Source organism: Artemia sp. Qi Xiang Cuo, chromosome 7 (genome assembly GCF_049724085.1).
Source record: "Artemia sp. Qi Xiang Cuo chromosome 7, ASM4972408v1, whole genome shotgun sequence".
Classification (NCBI taxonomy): domain Eukaryota; kingdom Metazoa; phylum Arthropoda; class Branchiopoda; order Anostraca; family Artemiidae; genus Artemia; species Artemia sp. Qi Xiang Cuo.
The window spans coordinates 81,752,282-81,771,119 of NC_142800.1; the positions used below are offsets into that span (position 1 = coordinate 81,752,282).

At 39.0% G+C, this 18,838-nt stretch overlaps 1 protein-coding gene across 1 annotated transcript in view; it reads right to left on the reverse strand.

The window, feature by feature from the left end:
• Bruce (BIR repeat containing ubiquitin-conjugating enzyme) overlaps positions 1-18,838 on the reverse strand; it is a 406,259-nt gene that overhangs the window by 296,827 nt on the left and 90,594 nt on the right. Inside the window, exons 12-15 of the mRNA XM_089091938.1 lie at positions 17,823-18,121; positions 7,724-7,973; positions 2,657-3,035; positions 693-995 (exon numbers count right to left, since the gene is read on the reverse strand). Of these exons, the coding sequence (XP_088948064.1) occupies positions 693-995; positions 2,657-3,035; positions 7,724-7,973; positions 17,823-18,121 (1,231 nt within the window). The remainder of the gene's footprint in view (positions 1-692; positions 996-2,656; positions 3,036-7,723; positions 7,974-17,822; positions 18,122-18,838) is intronic.

Sequence of the window (18,838 nt, forward strand, 5' to 3'; positions counted from 1 at the left end):
ACTTATGTTAATTTCTGCTCGTTTTGAGTTTGACTCAGTTATTTATTGTAATTTCTGTTCGTTTTGGGTTTTATTTATTTATCGATGCTGATTTGTGGTAGTTTCACGCTTAGTAGATTATTTGATTTGATTTTTGCTCATTTTTTGGTTAATGGAGTTCTTTACTTTCCTTTTAAAAACTTATTTTGTGAAAAAGTTTTTTTTAATTAATTCTTGTACATAGGACTAATTCCTTTTAATTTATTTATCTGGCATACCATATAAGGATCCTTTGCTAAATCTCTTCGATCGGCTGCATCAAACGGTTGGTCATAATCTACAAAACTGAGGACTAAAGGGGTTTGATGACCCAGGCACTTCTCAATTATCAATCTAAGAGTGAAAATTTTGGTCAACACATACTCTCCCCTTCCTTAAACCACACTGTTCTTCTACTAAAGCTTTAATTACAGCATCTCTAAACCTAAAAAGTATCACCATACAAAGTAATTTGCTTCCTACAGAACTCACGTATCCTATACTATACTATTGTATAACATACGATGGTATAGCGTTGTATAATATGCTTGACACACAGAAAAAGAACACCTACCTTAGCTAAAAACCTAGCTTAACATATGTTACATAGCCTGACATACATTACTGCGAAAGTATTTCCCCTCATTTCAGTCACTAATATTCTTTAATCATACCTTTAAAAACCGACACAATATTGCCGGCTGGATGTCAGTCAATAAAAGAGATTTTGAGCCGATGTCTGAACTGAGAGCCACTCGAACAGGATCCGTCTCCTCCCTCTGACACCACGTCTCTATGGTAATGCTCATTAAATGTGGACAAGCAGGCACATAAATGTCAGTTAGAAGCACAAGCTTGCCAAAATCCACAGTTACATAGCGGCGAGCACCACTATGCATTCTCTCTATTGATAATATGCATTGCTGGAAGTCCGACCGGGAAACCAAATGGCTCCAATTCCAAAGGCCATATTCCCACTGCAAAAAAAAAATGTCAATATTTCCGAATTTGTGGAGTGGGTCAAAATCTAAGAAGAATAGTAGCATCAATAAATTACTTAAACCCATTTTTGCACGAGGGCAACTTGATTGCGAAAATCAGAGACGCCTCTTCTTCTTAGGGTCAACCGTAAAATCTATTGCTAAAAAAATACAAAAAAAATATTGGACATTTTGGAGTAAATATATCAAAACACACATATTTCTAATAACAGAACTCCTGATCCTAGAGATATCGAATAACTATGCGAAAGTTGGTCAAACAGCATCAGCTTATAAGAGGGGTGAAGCATTTGAGAATATTTGTGGGGCAGGACAAAGGCAAAAGAACATGCACAAGGAGCTTTAACTTTTAAGTAAACCAAATTATGTTATTCAATCGAAAGAATTATAGCCGCTTATTCCGCTACCTCAATTCCCTACTCAAAAAAAGCACACATAATAAGAGAACCGACAATTCCGATAACAAAACACAGTATTTGCTTTATTCCAAAACAACGATCGCCTTGCTGTGTCCAAAGAGCCATACCAGCCATATTGACAACGCTCTATCAGAAGTCATGTATATCTGAAGAGGTTCATGGTGATTTTATTAATTAGAAAAAGAGGTATGACTGAAGAAGAAACAAAGAGAGGCGCAAAAATAAGACTCAATTTATTTTCAACCATGTATCTTGAAGCAAAATTTTAAAAAATGAAACCTTTCGGCCACCTTTAGTTGTAGCATATTCTAGAGTATGAACTTCAGAGTGAGCTAAATATGAGCAAACTGAACAACTATTTAACTGAATCAAACTGGAAAACATTGAAGTTGTCCTGTTATGAATGACTTCAGACCTCAAATTAAGTGTCAAACTTGCATATATGAATCTAAATTTGTTTCTGGGGGAATAAATTTCGAATCAATCTTGGGAAGGGGGGAGGGGAATATCCCCTTAAGCAGGTGCACTCTCTTGATTTTGCTGTCAACCTAATCATTGCCATTTTAATAAAAGTTGTGCGGCAAAGTTGATTCCTATATCCTAGAAGGGGGGGCATGGCCTATTGATGACTATCCCCCGTTCTAGGAAAAGTCAATACTGTTTATAGCGATTTCATCACAATGAAAGGGAACTATAAGTGACTGACTTTAGATTCCTATTCGCATAGTTTTACTGCAAAATTTACTACGGTAATTAAAACAAAATTGGTCTTTTAAATATAGTTCCTGGATATTTGGAGCTATTCGTGACTGCCTTCAAAACGTAAAATTCTAATAATGGTTTGTTTTAATACCCTGTTATAACGTAATATAGCCCAAATACACTGTTAGGGAAAGTTACATTCTTATAGTAAATTAAACCCTCTTATAAAAATTGTCAAGTAGGGTTAAGACTGACGGAAAGTTACTTACAGGTGGTACTGACATCTAAAAAAAAAAAATTAAAAAAAAAATTGATCACTCTCTTTCCCCCGAGAACCTTTTGAAAATTTGTTCTGGGTAGCACATTTCATTTTCTTAAATTACTTCTACTTACTGTATAAGATGAGGAATAAGTGTTATTGGTGATTGCAAGCATTCAATTGGGATCAGTTATAATCGGAGTAAGACATAGTTTTTCTAGACAAAAAAAAACAAACTAAAGATGAAATATTCTTACCTCATTGTGGGTTGTTGTGCGCATGCCTCGATTAGATGTGTTTTTCTCTAGTGTAGTTCCTTCAGAGGCAGAGAAAAAACTAAAACCCAACGGCTCAACTTCCATAAGACCATTAAGTTGGCTCTCACACTGGACAAGAGATCTTGCCTCCTTCTCTGGGTCTATGTCTGCCAATATCCTTTTCACACTCTGAGCTTGATCAGCCGGGGCTTGAACAGCAACAGCTTTGGAAACTATTTTGGGGTTCATGGGGGGATATGTATGGGATATGTTTTCATACGAATACTGAGATGGCGGTGATCCTTGTAGTGAATAAACTGGCCGGACTAATGGCAGAGCATATAAATCTGGCTCAAATACAAGACCGTAAAATCCATACCTGAAAAGATTAATTTTAGGATATTAAATCAGACGATTATCAAAATACGAAAATTAGCGTTTATTCTATGTTTACTGTACCCCATAGTAAGTAGATTAGGTATCTACTGTTATAACTCATTGTTTCGTCTCATTAAATAGTCGTAGCATCTTACCAAATTCAATCCAAGCCGTCGTTTTTTTTTTTTTTTTGCTGAGGTTGTGAATTTTGGTAGGATCAGGGGTGACAACGGGCTGGAAATTTGATCAGCTTCTTATTACTATAATAAAGTTTTTTTGTGTTTTTTTTGTACAATTCGTATAAAAAAAAAATCAGAACTGCACAAAATTGATCTGGACCCTAGCCAGAGGTAGGGGTTGGGTGAATCCAAGCCAAAGATTTGCCACTTACTTAGAATTCTCTATCCTGCATACGGCCACATAAATTTATTCTTAAACGGAGAACACCTTGAATGATCAGATTAATAAGATCATCAACGACCCAGTCAGTGGCAAGAAATTTTGCCTCTACAACTCTGGATCCAGAGATGGATTCGGTTTACATGGCGTCGGATTCCTCCAAATTAAGAATGCACAATCAGCAGTAATGGAATGGGAGCTGAACATGAAATCAACCCGCCCGGATCAGGATGTTGAGTCACTCCTTTAACGTAATAGTCATCACTTCCTACGCACCAAACCGTGACTCACCTGACACCCAAAAAGATGAATTCTAGTATCTATTCCAGCAGACGATATAAAATTGCCCAAATCTAGACTAATTGTTCATTGCTCGAGGTTTTAATGAGGGAATAGGTCTCGGCTCGATCCCATTGAGCATTCTAGTATTGCACCGCAGCGCCGAGGAGAAAGCTACTCTAACGGTACATGGCTGCTTCTGGGTATGCAAGACTATCTGTCAGCATCAAATGCGTTCTTTCAGCACAAGAACGCCCACGCTTTCACGAGGAAACCGAGAGATGGAGGTCGTCCGTAATCAACTGTAGTGTTCAGAGGAGAGGACCCTGGATAAAAAATGGCTCGGATCATTTCTTTATAGTAACAACAATAAAACTAAAGCTCTCTGAAAAAGAAGAAACCCAGACCACCCCCAAGATTTGACAAGGAAAAGATAAACGTTCTAGAAGTACGAGCTGAGTTGGATCTTCAATTGAAGAAATACTTTCAGGTCATGGGACAAATAGAACATGAATCTGATACAACAGCAAAAGAAACCATAGAGAAATCTTGGTGACAATAAAAAAATCACACAAGAGGTTGCTGAGCAATTCCAAGGGAAGAGAAGACGAGGTATAATGAAATGGTGCACCACAGAACCACTTACTGCTTTAGAGGACAAGAAAAAAGCCCCCAACGGGGAAGCATTCAGAGAGCTACGCAAGAAAGCCCACAAGTTGGGTAGTAGCAACGAAAATACCTACTGGTCAAGCTTGGCCAAAGGTTCTGTCCAACTGAGACCCAAAAACAGTAGTGCCGGAAAGAAAACGTGAAAACAAAAGACAGAACCATCAAGAAAGATTCGATCAGGGGAATGACCATTTCAAAGATCTGATAAAAAGAACAGAACAGAATACAGCACAAGAGTCGAGCCAAATCCCTTATCCAATGCCACTGCCACCAGAGGAGCAGTACCGATGTGAAGTATCACCGTTGTCAACAGAAGAAGTAAGACATACCATAAAATCCTGGAAAAACCACAAATCCGCAGGCGGATGATCTAGAATGAAATCTAGAATGCGGATGATGTCCCCCAGGACTATCTCAACGCCACTATAATTCCTACTGTTAAAAAGGGAAATAAAAGCGATTCCGCGAATTACCATGGAATTTCACTCATTGTCAAAAACGGGAAGAATTTTGCAATAGTTGTCATAAACCATTTCAGAAATGAAGGAAAGGCAGCTTTCCACCTTGAAAAAAAAAAAAAAAAAAAAAAAAAAAAAAAAAAAAAAAAACCTGCTTTCCACCCAGGGATGCGGTGTTGGACAAGACACTATCGCCATCTTCATCCACTTCATCGTCGAATTTTAATCCATACTCCGGCCTACTTTTGCATAGCCTGGCCCGACAGCTTCTTGGTGAAGAGTTGGGCTGAATAGCCTATGTTTCGTCTCAAGTAACTAAGTAGGGTAACTATCAGAAAATCTCATTGTGCCAATTAAAAAAAAAAAAATAAAGCAGTTTCCGAGAAAAAAAATGCATGCACAATGGCTCACTAAAAGAGTAGATATACAATTATTGTGTTCTCTACGGCATGTCTTCTAACCACAGATTTCGCTTCGCACCATTTTCGTTTGCGATTCGTTACGATTATTGCTTTCACAAGCCTTCTAAACGCAAATTTCATTGTGTTTTATTTTCTCTTAAGTTATTCTGATTTAGCAATTAATGTTTTGACAGCGTCCTAGTTTTCCACGTAATCTTCTTTCCTTCACAAATTCAATATATTAATTGAAAACTGATTACAAAGATGCCATTTTTTTATATATTTTTTTAGCTGATTGAAGCTCTATAAGTTTAATTGAGAGCGATCGACTAAAAAACAAATTATTTTGTGCTTTCTCCTAGGTTATTGTGATTTAAGCAAGTTTGTTTTTAATGGGAATTTCGCACGATGTCCTGAATGAGTCCTCTCTTGATCTTATCGTAAAATAGGTTCGATAGAGTCACTTCAGAAAGAAAAACATAGCTGTTGATGTTTCTTGTGGCATTTCTTCTGTCATCCTGATGTATAAAATTTAGGTACAGGCCTAATGGGAATTTCACAGTATATCATGAGTGAGCCCTTCCTGACCTTATTGGAGCACAGCTTCAACCCAATTACTCTTTTGACGTCGTTCATACGAAAAATGTCTTTTCCTACGTTAAAGCTCTAAACTAATTTTCCAAAAGTCTTACCCTGTCTAGACCGTTTTTTTCAGGCCAAAATATTGTGAGGTCGTTTTCGAAAAAATATATATGTATATATACATACTCAATTATTGCTTACTTAGTGCCAGGAGCTCAGCTTCTCTCGGGCCCTTGCACTTGGCAAGCTACAGGCTTGTATATGAGTGATTACTAAATTACGCATTAGCCTAATTATCGCATTATTCTTTCGTTTTAAGTCAAGAGGTGTCAAATCAACAATTTGAGTTCAACAAAAAATTTTGGCGTGAATTGAATTCCCCCTTTCTGTTGATCCTGCACAACATCCCCCATTTTATAGAATTTGTAATTTGTTATTTTATAGGATCCTAGAATTCGTTGTGATTCTCACTGTTGCTTCTCTTCTAACCTCAGATTTCGTTTACGGTTCGATCTGATTATCACTGTCATTTGTCTTCTAACCGCAGATTCCGTTGCCTACCATTTTCATCTGTGATTCATTGTGATTTTTGTTATCACATGTCTTCTAGCCGCAGAACCAAAGGATCAGATATCAAATTAATTTTAGGACAGGGGCTGGTTGGTGTCCAATCACTTTTCAGCTTATCACTAAAGGACTATAACTCTCAATTAGCGATCGAATGAGCATCTTCTGAAGTTTCTACGGCTATGAGGGGGAGGTTGGGGATGAGGAAGGGGGGACCGCCTCCTAAACGGAATAAATTTTGCTCATTTCGAGGTTTGATGTTACCCTTTACTTTCATAATAACAGCGTAGACCAGAAATATTCCCGGAAATCAAAAGGTTTTACATACTGATTTCCACTCCCCCCCTTCATTATAATAATTCTGTATTTATCTGAAGGCTCAATGAGATTTAGGATGTTTTGGCATTAAAATTCACTCTTTGAGACATCTGTCCTCTCCCTAGCTACAAAACCATCAGAGAGCCCTACTGTAGAGGTTTTAAGCTCTCGTCTGCAAATATTTGGAGTCGTATAATTTTTGCCAACGAATGATTATAGATAAAAACAACGACAAGTAAAACAAAAGGAATTTACCTTAGACAGTGAAATTTGTTTAGAGCTTAAAAATATTTCGGCTCTACCTCCAAGAGCCTTCGTCAGCAAACTAAGTAAATAAATGAAATAAAAGACAATAAAATGAGATCCTTAAAACTACAATTAAAAAATTAAAACAGTCTCGAGTTGGTGGTTTTTTATGATGGAAAAAGATTGCGGTCTTCGTAGTTATTTAGAGATCGTGGATGTGTGTTGCATGGTTTTTTCCAGGGATGATCTCAAATTCTAACTTAAAACGCTTAGCCACTCCTTAGATATTGTTATTGTATCCTTTTGACAGCCCTCCTGCATATAGTGTTTTGATTATGTTTGACACCCCCCTCAATGTTTTTCAAAGGCTTACTATAGGCAACGTAATATCGCTGTTTATCAAGGCCTACACAGACAGCAATAGTGTGCAAAACTAAAAAAAAAACGAAAAAAAAACTACCAGCTAAAAAACCAGCCAATAACTACCGAAAACTGCGAAAAATTTATATTAAAACTGTGCGGACAAGTTATCATTCATTTTTGAATAGAGGCAAATGAAAAAAATATGTGGAACATTTATTTATAAGAATCTGAGAGTTAAAAGACTGAGGAGTAAATTTGAAAATAATAATAGAGTTAAAATGAGAACAGAAAACTCAATAAAAGGAAGCCTTTTACCAGCACTGTACCGTCTCATATCTCCAGTTATTAGTCCCACATCAAAATACACAACAATCAAAATAAACTTAGTTTGGACAAAATGATCTTACCTAGTCTGAAGCAGGGTATGTAGGGGATGAATCCTATTTTTCATATTAGGAAAGCACAAATCCAATAGACCAGTACAGGAACACATAACTTTAGAGGGATTAATTTTCTGTAGCCTGTACATAAGCGTGAATAGCCAACGCCAACCGCCACAAAAGCGTGAGGCAGGAAGCTCAGGAAGGATAGCCAGTATTGAATCCAGCAAATTCTGGCAAAATTTCAAATGAGTATTTTCAACGTTGACTCCTTGGGCTGAAAGAAAGTAAATGAGACATTTATGTTTATGAAAGTAATGGAATTCAGTCAGTATTTCTTAACGTTTTCTTTCATTTCGTGTCTCATGTAATTCTTTCTACCTCTTCAACTCGCCTCTCTTTTTTTCCCTTTTTCTTCCCTTCTCATTCACTAAGCTTAATTTTCAATTAAAAATTATAGCTTTCTGATTCTCTTTTCGAGCCTATTTTTTTGTCACTCTTCATTTCCCGCATGCACTTGCTACTGCTTCCATTGCTTCTGCTTTTAGGTATTTCCCCCCCTTTCTATATCTTCAAAGGAATTTGCAAAAATAGACATGTATCAAGAGCACATCGCGGACCCAATGACAGCCATAATCTTGGAATTACATTTTCTCTTTTTTTATTGTGAACAAATACCTCTATTAAAATTTACGAATAAAATGAAATAAAGTATCTGCAGATCGGTCATTCCACTTCTTTTTTCACTACTGATAACAAGCTGGATTGGTTAAGCTTCTACTCGGTCAAGTGTAATCTAAGGAATTTCAACAGGCATTGCTAGCTCTTAGCTCCGAGCCCATTCGGATAATAGCTTCAAGGATAACTCAAACAAGCATCCAAAAAGTGAAGACATAGCCTAGAAGTCAATTAAGACCCTGCCCGCTCAAGGAATTAGACTCTCGCCAATCTTACAAACTTACACTATGATATTCCACACTCCTAATAGGTCTAGCTATATCTCACTACATTCCATTGTTAAGTTTCTGACCTTACAAAAATTATCTACGTAAGTCAGAGACAATAAGCGAAGATGCTTTTCAATTTGGGGTCGGCGCCGTTCCTGTTTCTGTTTCTGTTTTTTTCTAACGGTTTCGGTTCTGTTTTTTTTTTTTTTTGGGAAAAAGGAAAAAACAGAAAAAATGTAGCCGTTTTTTTAGTACCGTTACTGTTTATGTTTTGTTTTTTTTATGGCCGTTTTTGCCGTTTATGTTTTTTTTAAAACCGTTTTTATTCATTTTCCGTGTTTTGATTAAGAATAGCACCATAGCGCAGCCTGGCGACTTTAATTTGATTACCAATACTTGTCATCTATCGAAAAGCGCTGTTTTTACGTCTTCCGAAGAAAAGATTTGCTAGTGAAGAAAACATTCGCCATAGTAAAAACTAATCTAAAGCAGTCTACTTGGGTTTACACCTTTGGTTAGTCTTTGAAAGTAGATGGTGACCTGGTTGGGTAAGGTGCAGATTAGCTACCCCAGTAGCGTATGGTGCAGAGGCCCTGTAACTAGAACCAGGATATACACTAAAAAGTGATTAGTTTACATCCAGCTTCTACTGAACCCTATCTGTGCAAATTTACACCCCAATTGACTGAATAATATACAGTAAGTAATAATTTGTATTTATCAGGGGTTGCTAAATTGCACGTTCACCCATATTAGTTCCCCCTGTAGTGTAGGGCACAGAGGCCCTGCCAACAGAAACAGGATATAAAAGGTGAGTTCCAATCATTTAATTTTCGTTCCCTAGTAAGCCCGGTAGCACTAGTAGAAGCGGAACTACATAATATGTTCTACATCCAATGGTCATATATAGGAGCTACTCAACGAATCTTGCTGATTTTGCCTCTGCTAGTGCTGCAGGGCTTACCAGGCTTAGGAGAAGTAAAGGGTTGGAACACAGCAACAGTAAGAGATTTTTATTTATCCTTTTCCTACCGGACAGTATATGCGCAACTTTACAGCCCAATTGACTGAATAATATACAGAAAGAAACAAGTAGTTTTATCAGGAGGAACTAATCTGCACCTCTACCTCTGGTTTCTCACATCAACATAATTGAATTAGTTGATTGAAATTTATAATCAAGGGACTGTTAAACAAAGGAGTAGGCTGAAGATGTTGATGATCTACCCTTCAGCATGAGGGTATAAAATTTCCACCAGACATGTTGATTTTAGGCATGTTCACTTGCAGCACCCAGGAAGGAAATGTGAATAGCCTCGATATTCTTTACCCTGCAAATGTCATATACTTTAGTAAATATTTGGAGCAGCTTATTTCCAATGGTCTAATTAGTCAATCTATTATCTGCATTATAAAATCTTCTAGCTACATCAGACAGTCCTGGGCTTACGGTTTACCATTTCCTGCTATTATTAATATTATACTTTTATTTCCCTTAATATACCATATGAGGAGTATTCACAAATACAGAAAAAAGATACTTGCTTATGGAATAAAATTATGCTCTGTCCTACAGAGAAGTGTCTTTTTTTCTTGAATTGTTCTTCTTTAATACTCTTATTTTAAATAACAGGAGTAAATAGACCTGCACTGCTCCATGCACTTAGTAATGGTATGCTTTGCATGTACCGATACACATGCTGTCATAAATGGCATCAAATCTGGCATCAAATATTTCATCAAGTTCAGACTCAGAACTTGGAGAGAGCCCTCCATCAAAGAAAGTCAAGTTCTGGGAGCAACATGGGACCAGGAATAAGGGAGCAGCTGTAATTACCTGCAATTACTGCAAAAAAGATGTGAAGTCAACAAAGAGGTCTGCAACATCGTTTAAAATCACCTTATGGCTAAACACAAAATTGCTGAACAACCTAAACCAAGTACTGTTCAAAGGAGTCACATTCTACAGCCTTGTCTCCGCTCAGCATGCCGAGCACCTCATGTGAAACTAACCCAACTCGATTTGAAGGCACTGGAAAGAAAAGGGATATAAGAATTTTTTTGAAGTCAACAAAGCAGCAGTAGCTGAAGCTGAACAAGTTGTGTGGAAAAACGATTTGCATTGACAAGCTTCCTATTTCAATATTTGAAAAACCAGGAGTAAAAGCTCTAATCTCTAAACTTACAGGAGGTCTTACTGGCCCCACAGCTCGTACTCTTGCAAGACATCTAGTTACAGCAAAGAAAAGGAAGGTTAAGCAGCTCAAAGCTGAACTCCAGAAATTCCGGAAAGTGAATTTGACACAAGACTGCTGGTCTTCATGAACGGGGTCTGGCTTTCTAGGTATTACAGCTCATTATGTGATGAAAAACACTGATGGCAAGCTAACTTTGGTGGATAGAATCCTTGAGTTTAAGAGACTAAAGTTGCTCACACTAGCGCCAACATTCTTCGTGCAATCCGTAGTAGCCTCCAGAAGTTCAGAATTCTACGGGAAGTATACTTTATAATTACTGATTCGGGAGCTAATATAGTATAGGCTCTCAGAGACGGTGAAATTATGCAAAGCTCATGCTTAGCACACAACCTGCATAATGTGGTAAATAATGTCCTTAAGATTTGGGAATTCAGAAACTAGGCAGATTTAGTGAATGTTCCCAACCTAAAGGATTGAGAATCCATTTCAGAATCTGACCACAATGTTTAGACTGCTGAGCAATATGACTATACTAAACTGAGTGTAAGAGATTATGACATTGAAGAAACTGGGTATACCGACTGCAGTAATGATGATGATAGTAGCTCAGAATTAAATGATCCAGACCTTGACAGCGATTGTGAGAGCTCAATACCTAGACAAAGAGGAGTCTCTAGTGAAGTATTGACGCTGGGACCCGCACTGGTAAAAATACGAAAGCTGGTTAGAATCCTGAAAGTATCTTCCAAATTCCACGATCTTTTTGAAGCTATCTGCAAGACATATAATCTTAGTCCATCCATCACAAAAGACATGAATGTTCGATGGAACAGCACACTTACCATTATAGAAATGTATTGTGCCCGAAAAGAGCCACTGCGCGACTTCTTCAACCAAAACCTACGTGACGCTAAGATTAGAGAGCTCGAACTTCACAGCAATGAGTGGTCCATCATGGAAGCTGTCATTGAGGTTCTTCGCCCGTTCAAACAGGTAACAGTGATAGCTAGTGGATACAATTATGTTTCGGCAAGCAAAGTCGTGCTGATGATTAAGAGATTACTGTTGTTTTGTCAGACTCCAGATACTATTATTATGGCTGAGTCAATCAATGGGCAGAAGGAACTTCTAGTTGTTCAGCTCAGGAGATACTTTTCAGCCAGTCCTAAGTTTGATATGATGCTCTTCACAAGAGCTGGCTTTTTGGACTCTGCAATTTATAAAAAAAATGACACGTGTAGACAGAGTCAGCTCGTCAGTCCATCTCCTCGCTTCTCCAGCAATTCATCTCCGAGCAGAGAAGCACAGAAGAACTCGATCCAATCCAATTGGACTCCAAATCTTTCCCTATTGACGTCACTCCTGCTAAGGCAGGGACTAACCGAAAAGGGTCACCAGAGACTCTTGATCAAGAAGACAGCTTGTTTTCTAAGTTTCTCGACACGACTCGGTTACGGATGAACGCTACGAGGCAAAATGCCAACAGTATGAGCATTAACCGCGTGGCAGCAAATATTATTAGGGCATATGAGGAGAGAGTTCCTATGATTTTGAGCGAGAGACGAAGATCAGGACAAAATAATTCTGATCCACTAGAATTTTGGTCTGATTACTTTTACACTTACCCGGAGTTAAGTGAAATTGCATGTATTCATCTATCAGTCCCTGCAACTTCAGTACCCAGTGAGAGTGCTTTTAGTATTACTGTGTACTTTACGCGAAAGCAGTGCTCATGAATGACTGCAAAGTCACTTGAACTCCAAATGTTTTTAAGTGTTAAATTTTAATCTATGTGGTCTTTTCATATATTTGGTCTTTTTGTATATTTGGTCATTTTTATTAATCTATATTAATAAATATTCACTTTACTCTCTAAAATCTAAAGAAACTGAAAAAAAAACAGAAATATCTGTTAAAACGGCCTTTTTTTAAGTAAAAAAAGGTCGTTTCTGTTTTTCGGTAAAAAAAAGGAAAAAAAGAAACGGATTTACGTTTTTTTTCACCGTTTTCGTTTATGTTCCGTTTTTTAATTGCCGTTTTTTACCGTTTCTGTTTTGGCCAAAAACAGAAACGGTGCCGACCCCTATTTTCAATATATTAAAACGGGGCTAAACTAGCGAGCCGGGAGGAGAGCCCTAAGTTGCGCCTCACAGCGGTGGAGTGGAGTAACATTCTATTAGTCGCCTAGTCCGACAAATAGAATGGCTAACGCAACGGGGCGCCAAGGGTCTGGGGAGCCTTTGGTCAAGTCAAGTCCTATGAAACACCAATGGATATTGAAGATCGAATGCAGAGAAAAACTATTTTTACGGCGTTCATAGTAGTCGACGCGAACCAGGTCAGGGTGGTGCCTGGCCCGACAAGTATGCAAGCCGCCCGATCAAGAAAACATCTGAATATTGGCGCGTGGAATGTTCGCAGCTGCAAGCTGGAATCCACGCAACTGCTCCTTGCAAGGGAGCTGCAGAAGTATAAAATCAACGTTTGTTGTCTGTCAGAAACAAGACTTAATGATGTTCTGTCCAAAAAGTTGACCGTTTCCGAATCTGACCCATTCCAGTTCTATAACTCGGGTCCCAATGATGGCTCCGGCAAGCAAGGAGTTGGGTTCTTAATAGACGGTCCTACTGCATCATGCGTTACCTCTTGGGATCCATTGTCACCAAGGATCACCATAATCACACTGAGAGGCCACATTAGCCAATTAGCCATAATCGCTGTGTACGCCCCGATAAGGGACAGCAGTGACCCTGTCAAAGATGCCTTTTATTATGACTTACAAAGAATCATCGACAAGACAAGGCGTGGCATGCTCTTTGTAGCTGGAGACTGGAAAGCCTGGCTTTGCAGAGTAGACTCCGACACAGCAGCAGTTATTGGCCGCCACACCGTTGGTGATAGATGCATCAATGGAGAAAGGCTCTTACAGCTAGCCAGATACAACAACCTATGCGTCACAAACACTCTCTTTGAGCACAAGAGACTCCACCTCGTTACATGGCGTTCGAACGACGGCGTAACAACAGCCCAGATCGACCACATCTTAGTCAGCAGAAGATGGAGGAGCTCCTGCACAGATGCCCGGGTATACAGAGGAGCAGACACAGGATCTTTAAATGGATCCGACCACTTTCTCCTCACTTGCAAAGTCCGTCACCGCCTTAGTAGGCAGAAGCGACAGAAGGCAGGAAAGCGCTTCGATGTTTCGAAACTAAGATGCCCGGAAATCAAAGCCGACTTTGAGTTAAAGCTAAGCAACCGATTCGATACCTTGAATCGTCTCTCACTCGTCGATGAAGAATGGGCGCAAATAAAAATTGCAACACAGGACGTAGCTGAGGAGGTGCTTGGCCAAACAAAACGAAAACAGCGAGCCTGGATCTCTGACCACACCATCGAACTAGTTGAGAAGAAGCGACCGCTCGTGGGAGGTGCAAAAGAACCCTTAAAAGTAGCTCGCAAAGCAGTTAAACAGTCACTGAAACAGGACAGAGAACAGTACTGGTCAGATCTGGCGAATGAGTTGGAACAAGCGTCCAGGAGTCACAACAGCAGGAAAATGTTTAAACTACTGAAAGAAGCGACTGGAAAAGCTCCTGTAGCGGTTGACACACTGAAAGATAAGTCCGGAGAACTCATCCGAACAGAAGAAGGACGCATGGAATGCTGGCGAGAGCATTTTTCTGAGCTACTGAACCCTGTCAAACCCCCGTGCGATCTACCTACCTTCTCGAGTGCTGCTAGAGAGCCCTACGCAGTAAACCTCGATCCGCCAAGTATTGCGGACGTACAAAAAGCGCTGAAGTGCATGAGAAACAATAAAACTCCTGGAGAGGATGGGATCCCTTCTGAAATGTTCAAGTCCTCACCAACTCTACTATGCCTCCTAACCGAACTTTTTGTCCAGGTGTGGACAACAAAGACCTTCCCAAAAGACTGGAAAGTATCAGTCCTCGTTCCGCTATACAAAAAAGGAGATAAGGCCATTTGCGGAAACTATAGAGGCATCTCCCTGATCGACCATGCCATGAAAATCTTCTGCGTCATTCTTTTGAATCGATTCAAAGACGCACGTGACAAGTTAACCCGTCCTGAACAAGCAGGCTTCAGACCAGGTAGAGGCTGTCCAGAACAGATATTGACGATTCGCCTCATCCTTCAGAAGTACAGCAGGTTTCATCTACCCCTTCTCATCGCCTTTATTGACTTTGCAGCTGCCTTCGACTCTCTCATCAGAGAGGAGCTATGGAGAATTATGGCTGAAGACGGGGCGCCACAGGAAATCATTGAGATACTCCGAAGTGCGTATAAGGACACTGAGACTTTCGTCCGTGTTTCCGGCAATGACACCCCTAAGTTTCCAGTGGAGTTTGGGGTAAAGCAGGAATGCCCCCTTTCGCCTATATTATCCAACTACGCGATAGACTGGATCATGTATAATGCAATGAGAAACCACAGCGGAATAGTCTTCGGACAAATAGCTGGTTTCCTCCAGCCCCTGACAGATCTGGACTTCGCAGACGACGTTGCTGAGCTGGAAACTACCGCCGACAGCTTACAAGGCATGATCGACGATACCTATGAGGTCTCAAAGCGCATCGGATTGGCCATCTGCAGCGCAAAGACTAAAGTATTGGCTCTCAACCAACCTGCTCCTTGCCAAGTTACCCTCGACAGTGAGCCAATAGAAAGCGTTGAGGAATTCATGTATCTTAGCTCTATCATAACACCAGATGGCGGAGCTGAAAGGGATACCTCTGCCCGCATAGCAAAAGCCTGGCGAGTCTTTACTAGTCTGAAAAAAGCATTATGGACCAGACGAGAGATCTCAACCAAAACAAAAGTCAGAATCTATGGTTCAACTGTTCGAGCAGTACTACTGTATGCTTGCGAGACATGGCTGATCAAGACTGAAAATGCGAGAACTTTGGATTTTTTCTACCACCGCTGCCTTCGTTACAACCTCCGCATTAAGAGATGGGACAGGATTTCCAATAGTGAAGTAAGGAGTCGCTGTGGCCAATCTGAAGAGCTATCGCTTATCATTAAAAGACGTCACCTGAAGCTCCTCGGCCACACATTGCGCCGTCCTGAAGGCACGCTATGTCGGGACGTCCTTGTCTGCGAACCAGCCAACTCCTGGAAACATAAACCAGGAGGACAAAAGAAGAACCTGTGGCAAAAATTCAAGGAGGACCTGAAACCGTGGGGAGGATTCAGGAGACACGGTCGGAGATGGGACAAAGACTGGCTGAAGATCGCCGGAGAAGCTGAAGCCGACAGGTCCAAGTGGTCATCGGAAGTCATCCCAAGATCCTTTGGTGCCGGGAAGGACAGTTCATCGTCTGGTTCCCGCCGAAAGTAAAAGTAAGTAGTAATATTGTAGATGCAAGGAATGACACCAGTGTGACAATTTTAGTTATAATATGATAGGCCTACGTTTATGATTGTGACTCATATTTTGATAATGTGACGATTTTTGTTTTGTTTTTCAAATAAAACATGGAGTATTATTCCTTTGGGGGAGCATATAAAGAAGCTATTTCAGACAGATCTATTAATATTCTAAGGCTTCTATTAAAATTAATACAATTTCAATGATGAGCAAACAATACTGGCATGGATTATCCGAATCTTATAGTATTGGAAAATACGAAATCGGAATCTGTAAAATCCTGTCCTAACAGCCCTCAGTGTTGCTTCCTAGTTCTCTGAACGGTCTAACGTATTTTCTTATCATTTTTTGAGAGTATAATAAGAGTAAAAATGAATAAAAAGAATGTCTGATTTTTGAGCAGCCCAAAAATGTACATTACTCAACCGTTAATTGAGAATTAAGGCGATGAACAAAGCAAAAACAATTCTAAAAAAGTTTTAACTTCATGACAATTAATAACTTCAGACTAATTATATAGGCAAACTGAGGAGATCGAAGGGAAATAAATGAACAAAAACCCCATAGACAACAAATTATTAAAGAAAAAAAACAATAAGGTTAAAGTGGAGAAGATTATAAACTTAAATATGCAGTAAAATAAGATGGTTATCAGTTGTGGTTCAAATTTATAGCAAGTATTTATTGTAGTCTAAAATACCAGCAATTGTAACATCAAAAAGAGCAGCATTAAGAGACAGAAACTCAATCCCCTCCAGAGCACATACCTATATAACATTAATAGTTATAACAGAGGTCTATATAAAAAACGGGGGGATTCAGATGATTTTTTTTTCAGGAGAAGCGTTATCAGAAACAAAAAGTTTTTTGGCCCAAGTTTTTCGAAGATTTTCCATGGAGAACACTTTGACAAATATCTTTTGAGGCCTTTCCATACCCATTCCAACCGGTCTTACTATAACGATTATGAGCTGTGGAAAACCAGTAATAATTAAAACAGTTTACACTACTCCAGTCTACCCTCGTCTAGAACACGGATGGTTACTTCAAAAACTCAATCTACGAGTTAAAATAATCCGTATTAATGACCCTAAGGTACTTGGAAATAGTCAAACAAGAGTCACCAAAATACCAATACATCATTATTAAAAGCATATGGAAAAGGCTAAGACTGCCGACGGTTAAGTGCCGCAGAAGACGAGGAGATGCGTTCCATGTTTGGAAAACGTTGAGTTCATCTAATTTTCCACCCCTATTATTTCCCTGAACGCTGTTGTAGCAGCTCAAAACAGAATTGAAAACTACCCAGCTCAGAAACAGTTACCGTAATTTATTGCAATTTTATCAGTCTTGGCGCGCAACAGCTTACATGATAAAATCGTATTTGCCGATATCATCGAGGAATTCAATATTTGGATTGACGAAAACCAGTCAGTCGACTAGTTCAGCTATTGTTGCCAATGAATCTTATAATTGTTCTAATTTTTTTAAGCCCTTGTCTCACAGAAGAGAATTAATGGATGTAAGGTTAAGTAAACTCTTGAAAGTACGAAACTAAACGCGCAAGACTAAAGTAGATAACTCACCACACTGTGCTAGAATTATACATAGATGAGAAAATTTCTTTGCAGTGCTTCGATTTCCGTAGATGCAACAATTTTTTGCCAATTTGCCACTTTTCTTCATAAATCCTTCGAGGACAGATAACTTCTTATTCTCACTAACCGTGCATTTCCCCGATGACAGGATAGATCCCATCCAAACCAAGATATCTAGGCACTGTAGATTGTAGTTGCCATTCTGTAACTGGGTCGAATCACCAGCTATCACATCAATAAGAGAACTAGCAAATGATTTAGACTGAAACAGCTCAGATCGTTGATACCTAAAAAATAAATTAGTTACTTTGCAATTTCAAATGAAAAAAGAAACAAAACAAAAACATAACCTATAGATTTAAAATAAGTTTAGCTCAATTTCACAGGAATTCAACAGGTTTGATGAATATAAATCTGCCCTAAGTATGACCTGGGGGATGGCTATATCTTTAATTTAACATAATGAGTGGAATTTCATTTTATTTATTTTCATATCTTGTTTGCTTTATTAAATTTTACTTTTACAAGAGGAAAAAAAGGAAGGTTTATTTTGCTGTACCGGCTTTCTTTTTTCCCCTCCGTTTCTTTTATAACAAAACATTACGCATAAAATATAACGCGTAAAGTAAAAAATATAAATTTTGAATACAGTTGAACGGAGAAATGTACCAGCAATAATAGTTCAAGGCCCTTAGACACGACAAAAGACCCAGCGTTGAGTTGGTCAGTGGGGTGAGAGGTACAGCAGAATTAGAAATTTATGTTTGAAAATGGATTAAGTTGCTTGGTATACCCTATGAGACTTGCTGGAAAGTGATCGCAGTGATCGGTTGTGACTCTGCTTACAAAGAAAATGGAGCAAGCCCTTACGCCACAAACCTTTTCTGAGAGGTTTAGACTCAAGGAAGCCATTGACTCTTGTTAGTAGGCTACTTGCACAAAAACTACATTTCAGTGTTTTGTAAATTTTCAATATGATACCCGTAATTTCTTTAATTCTATAC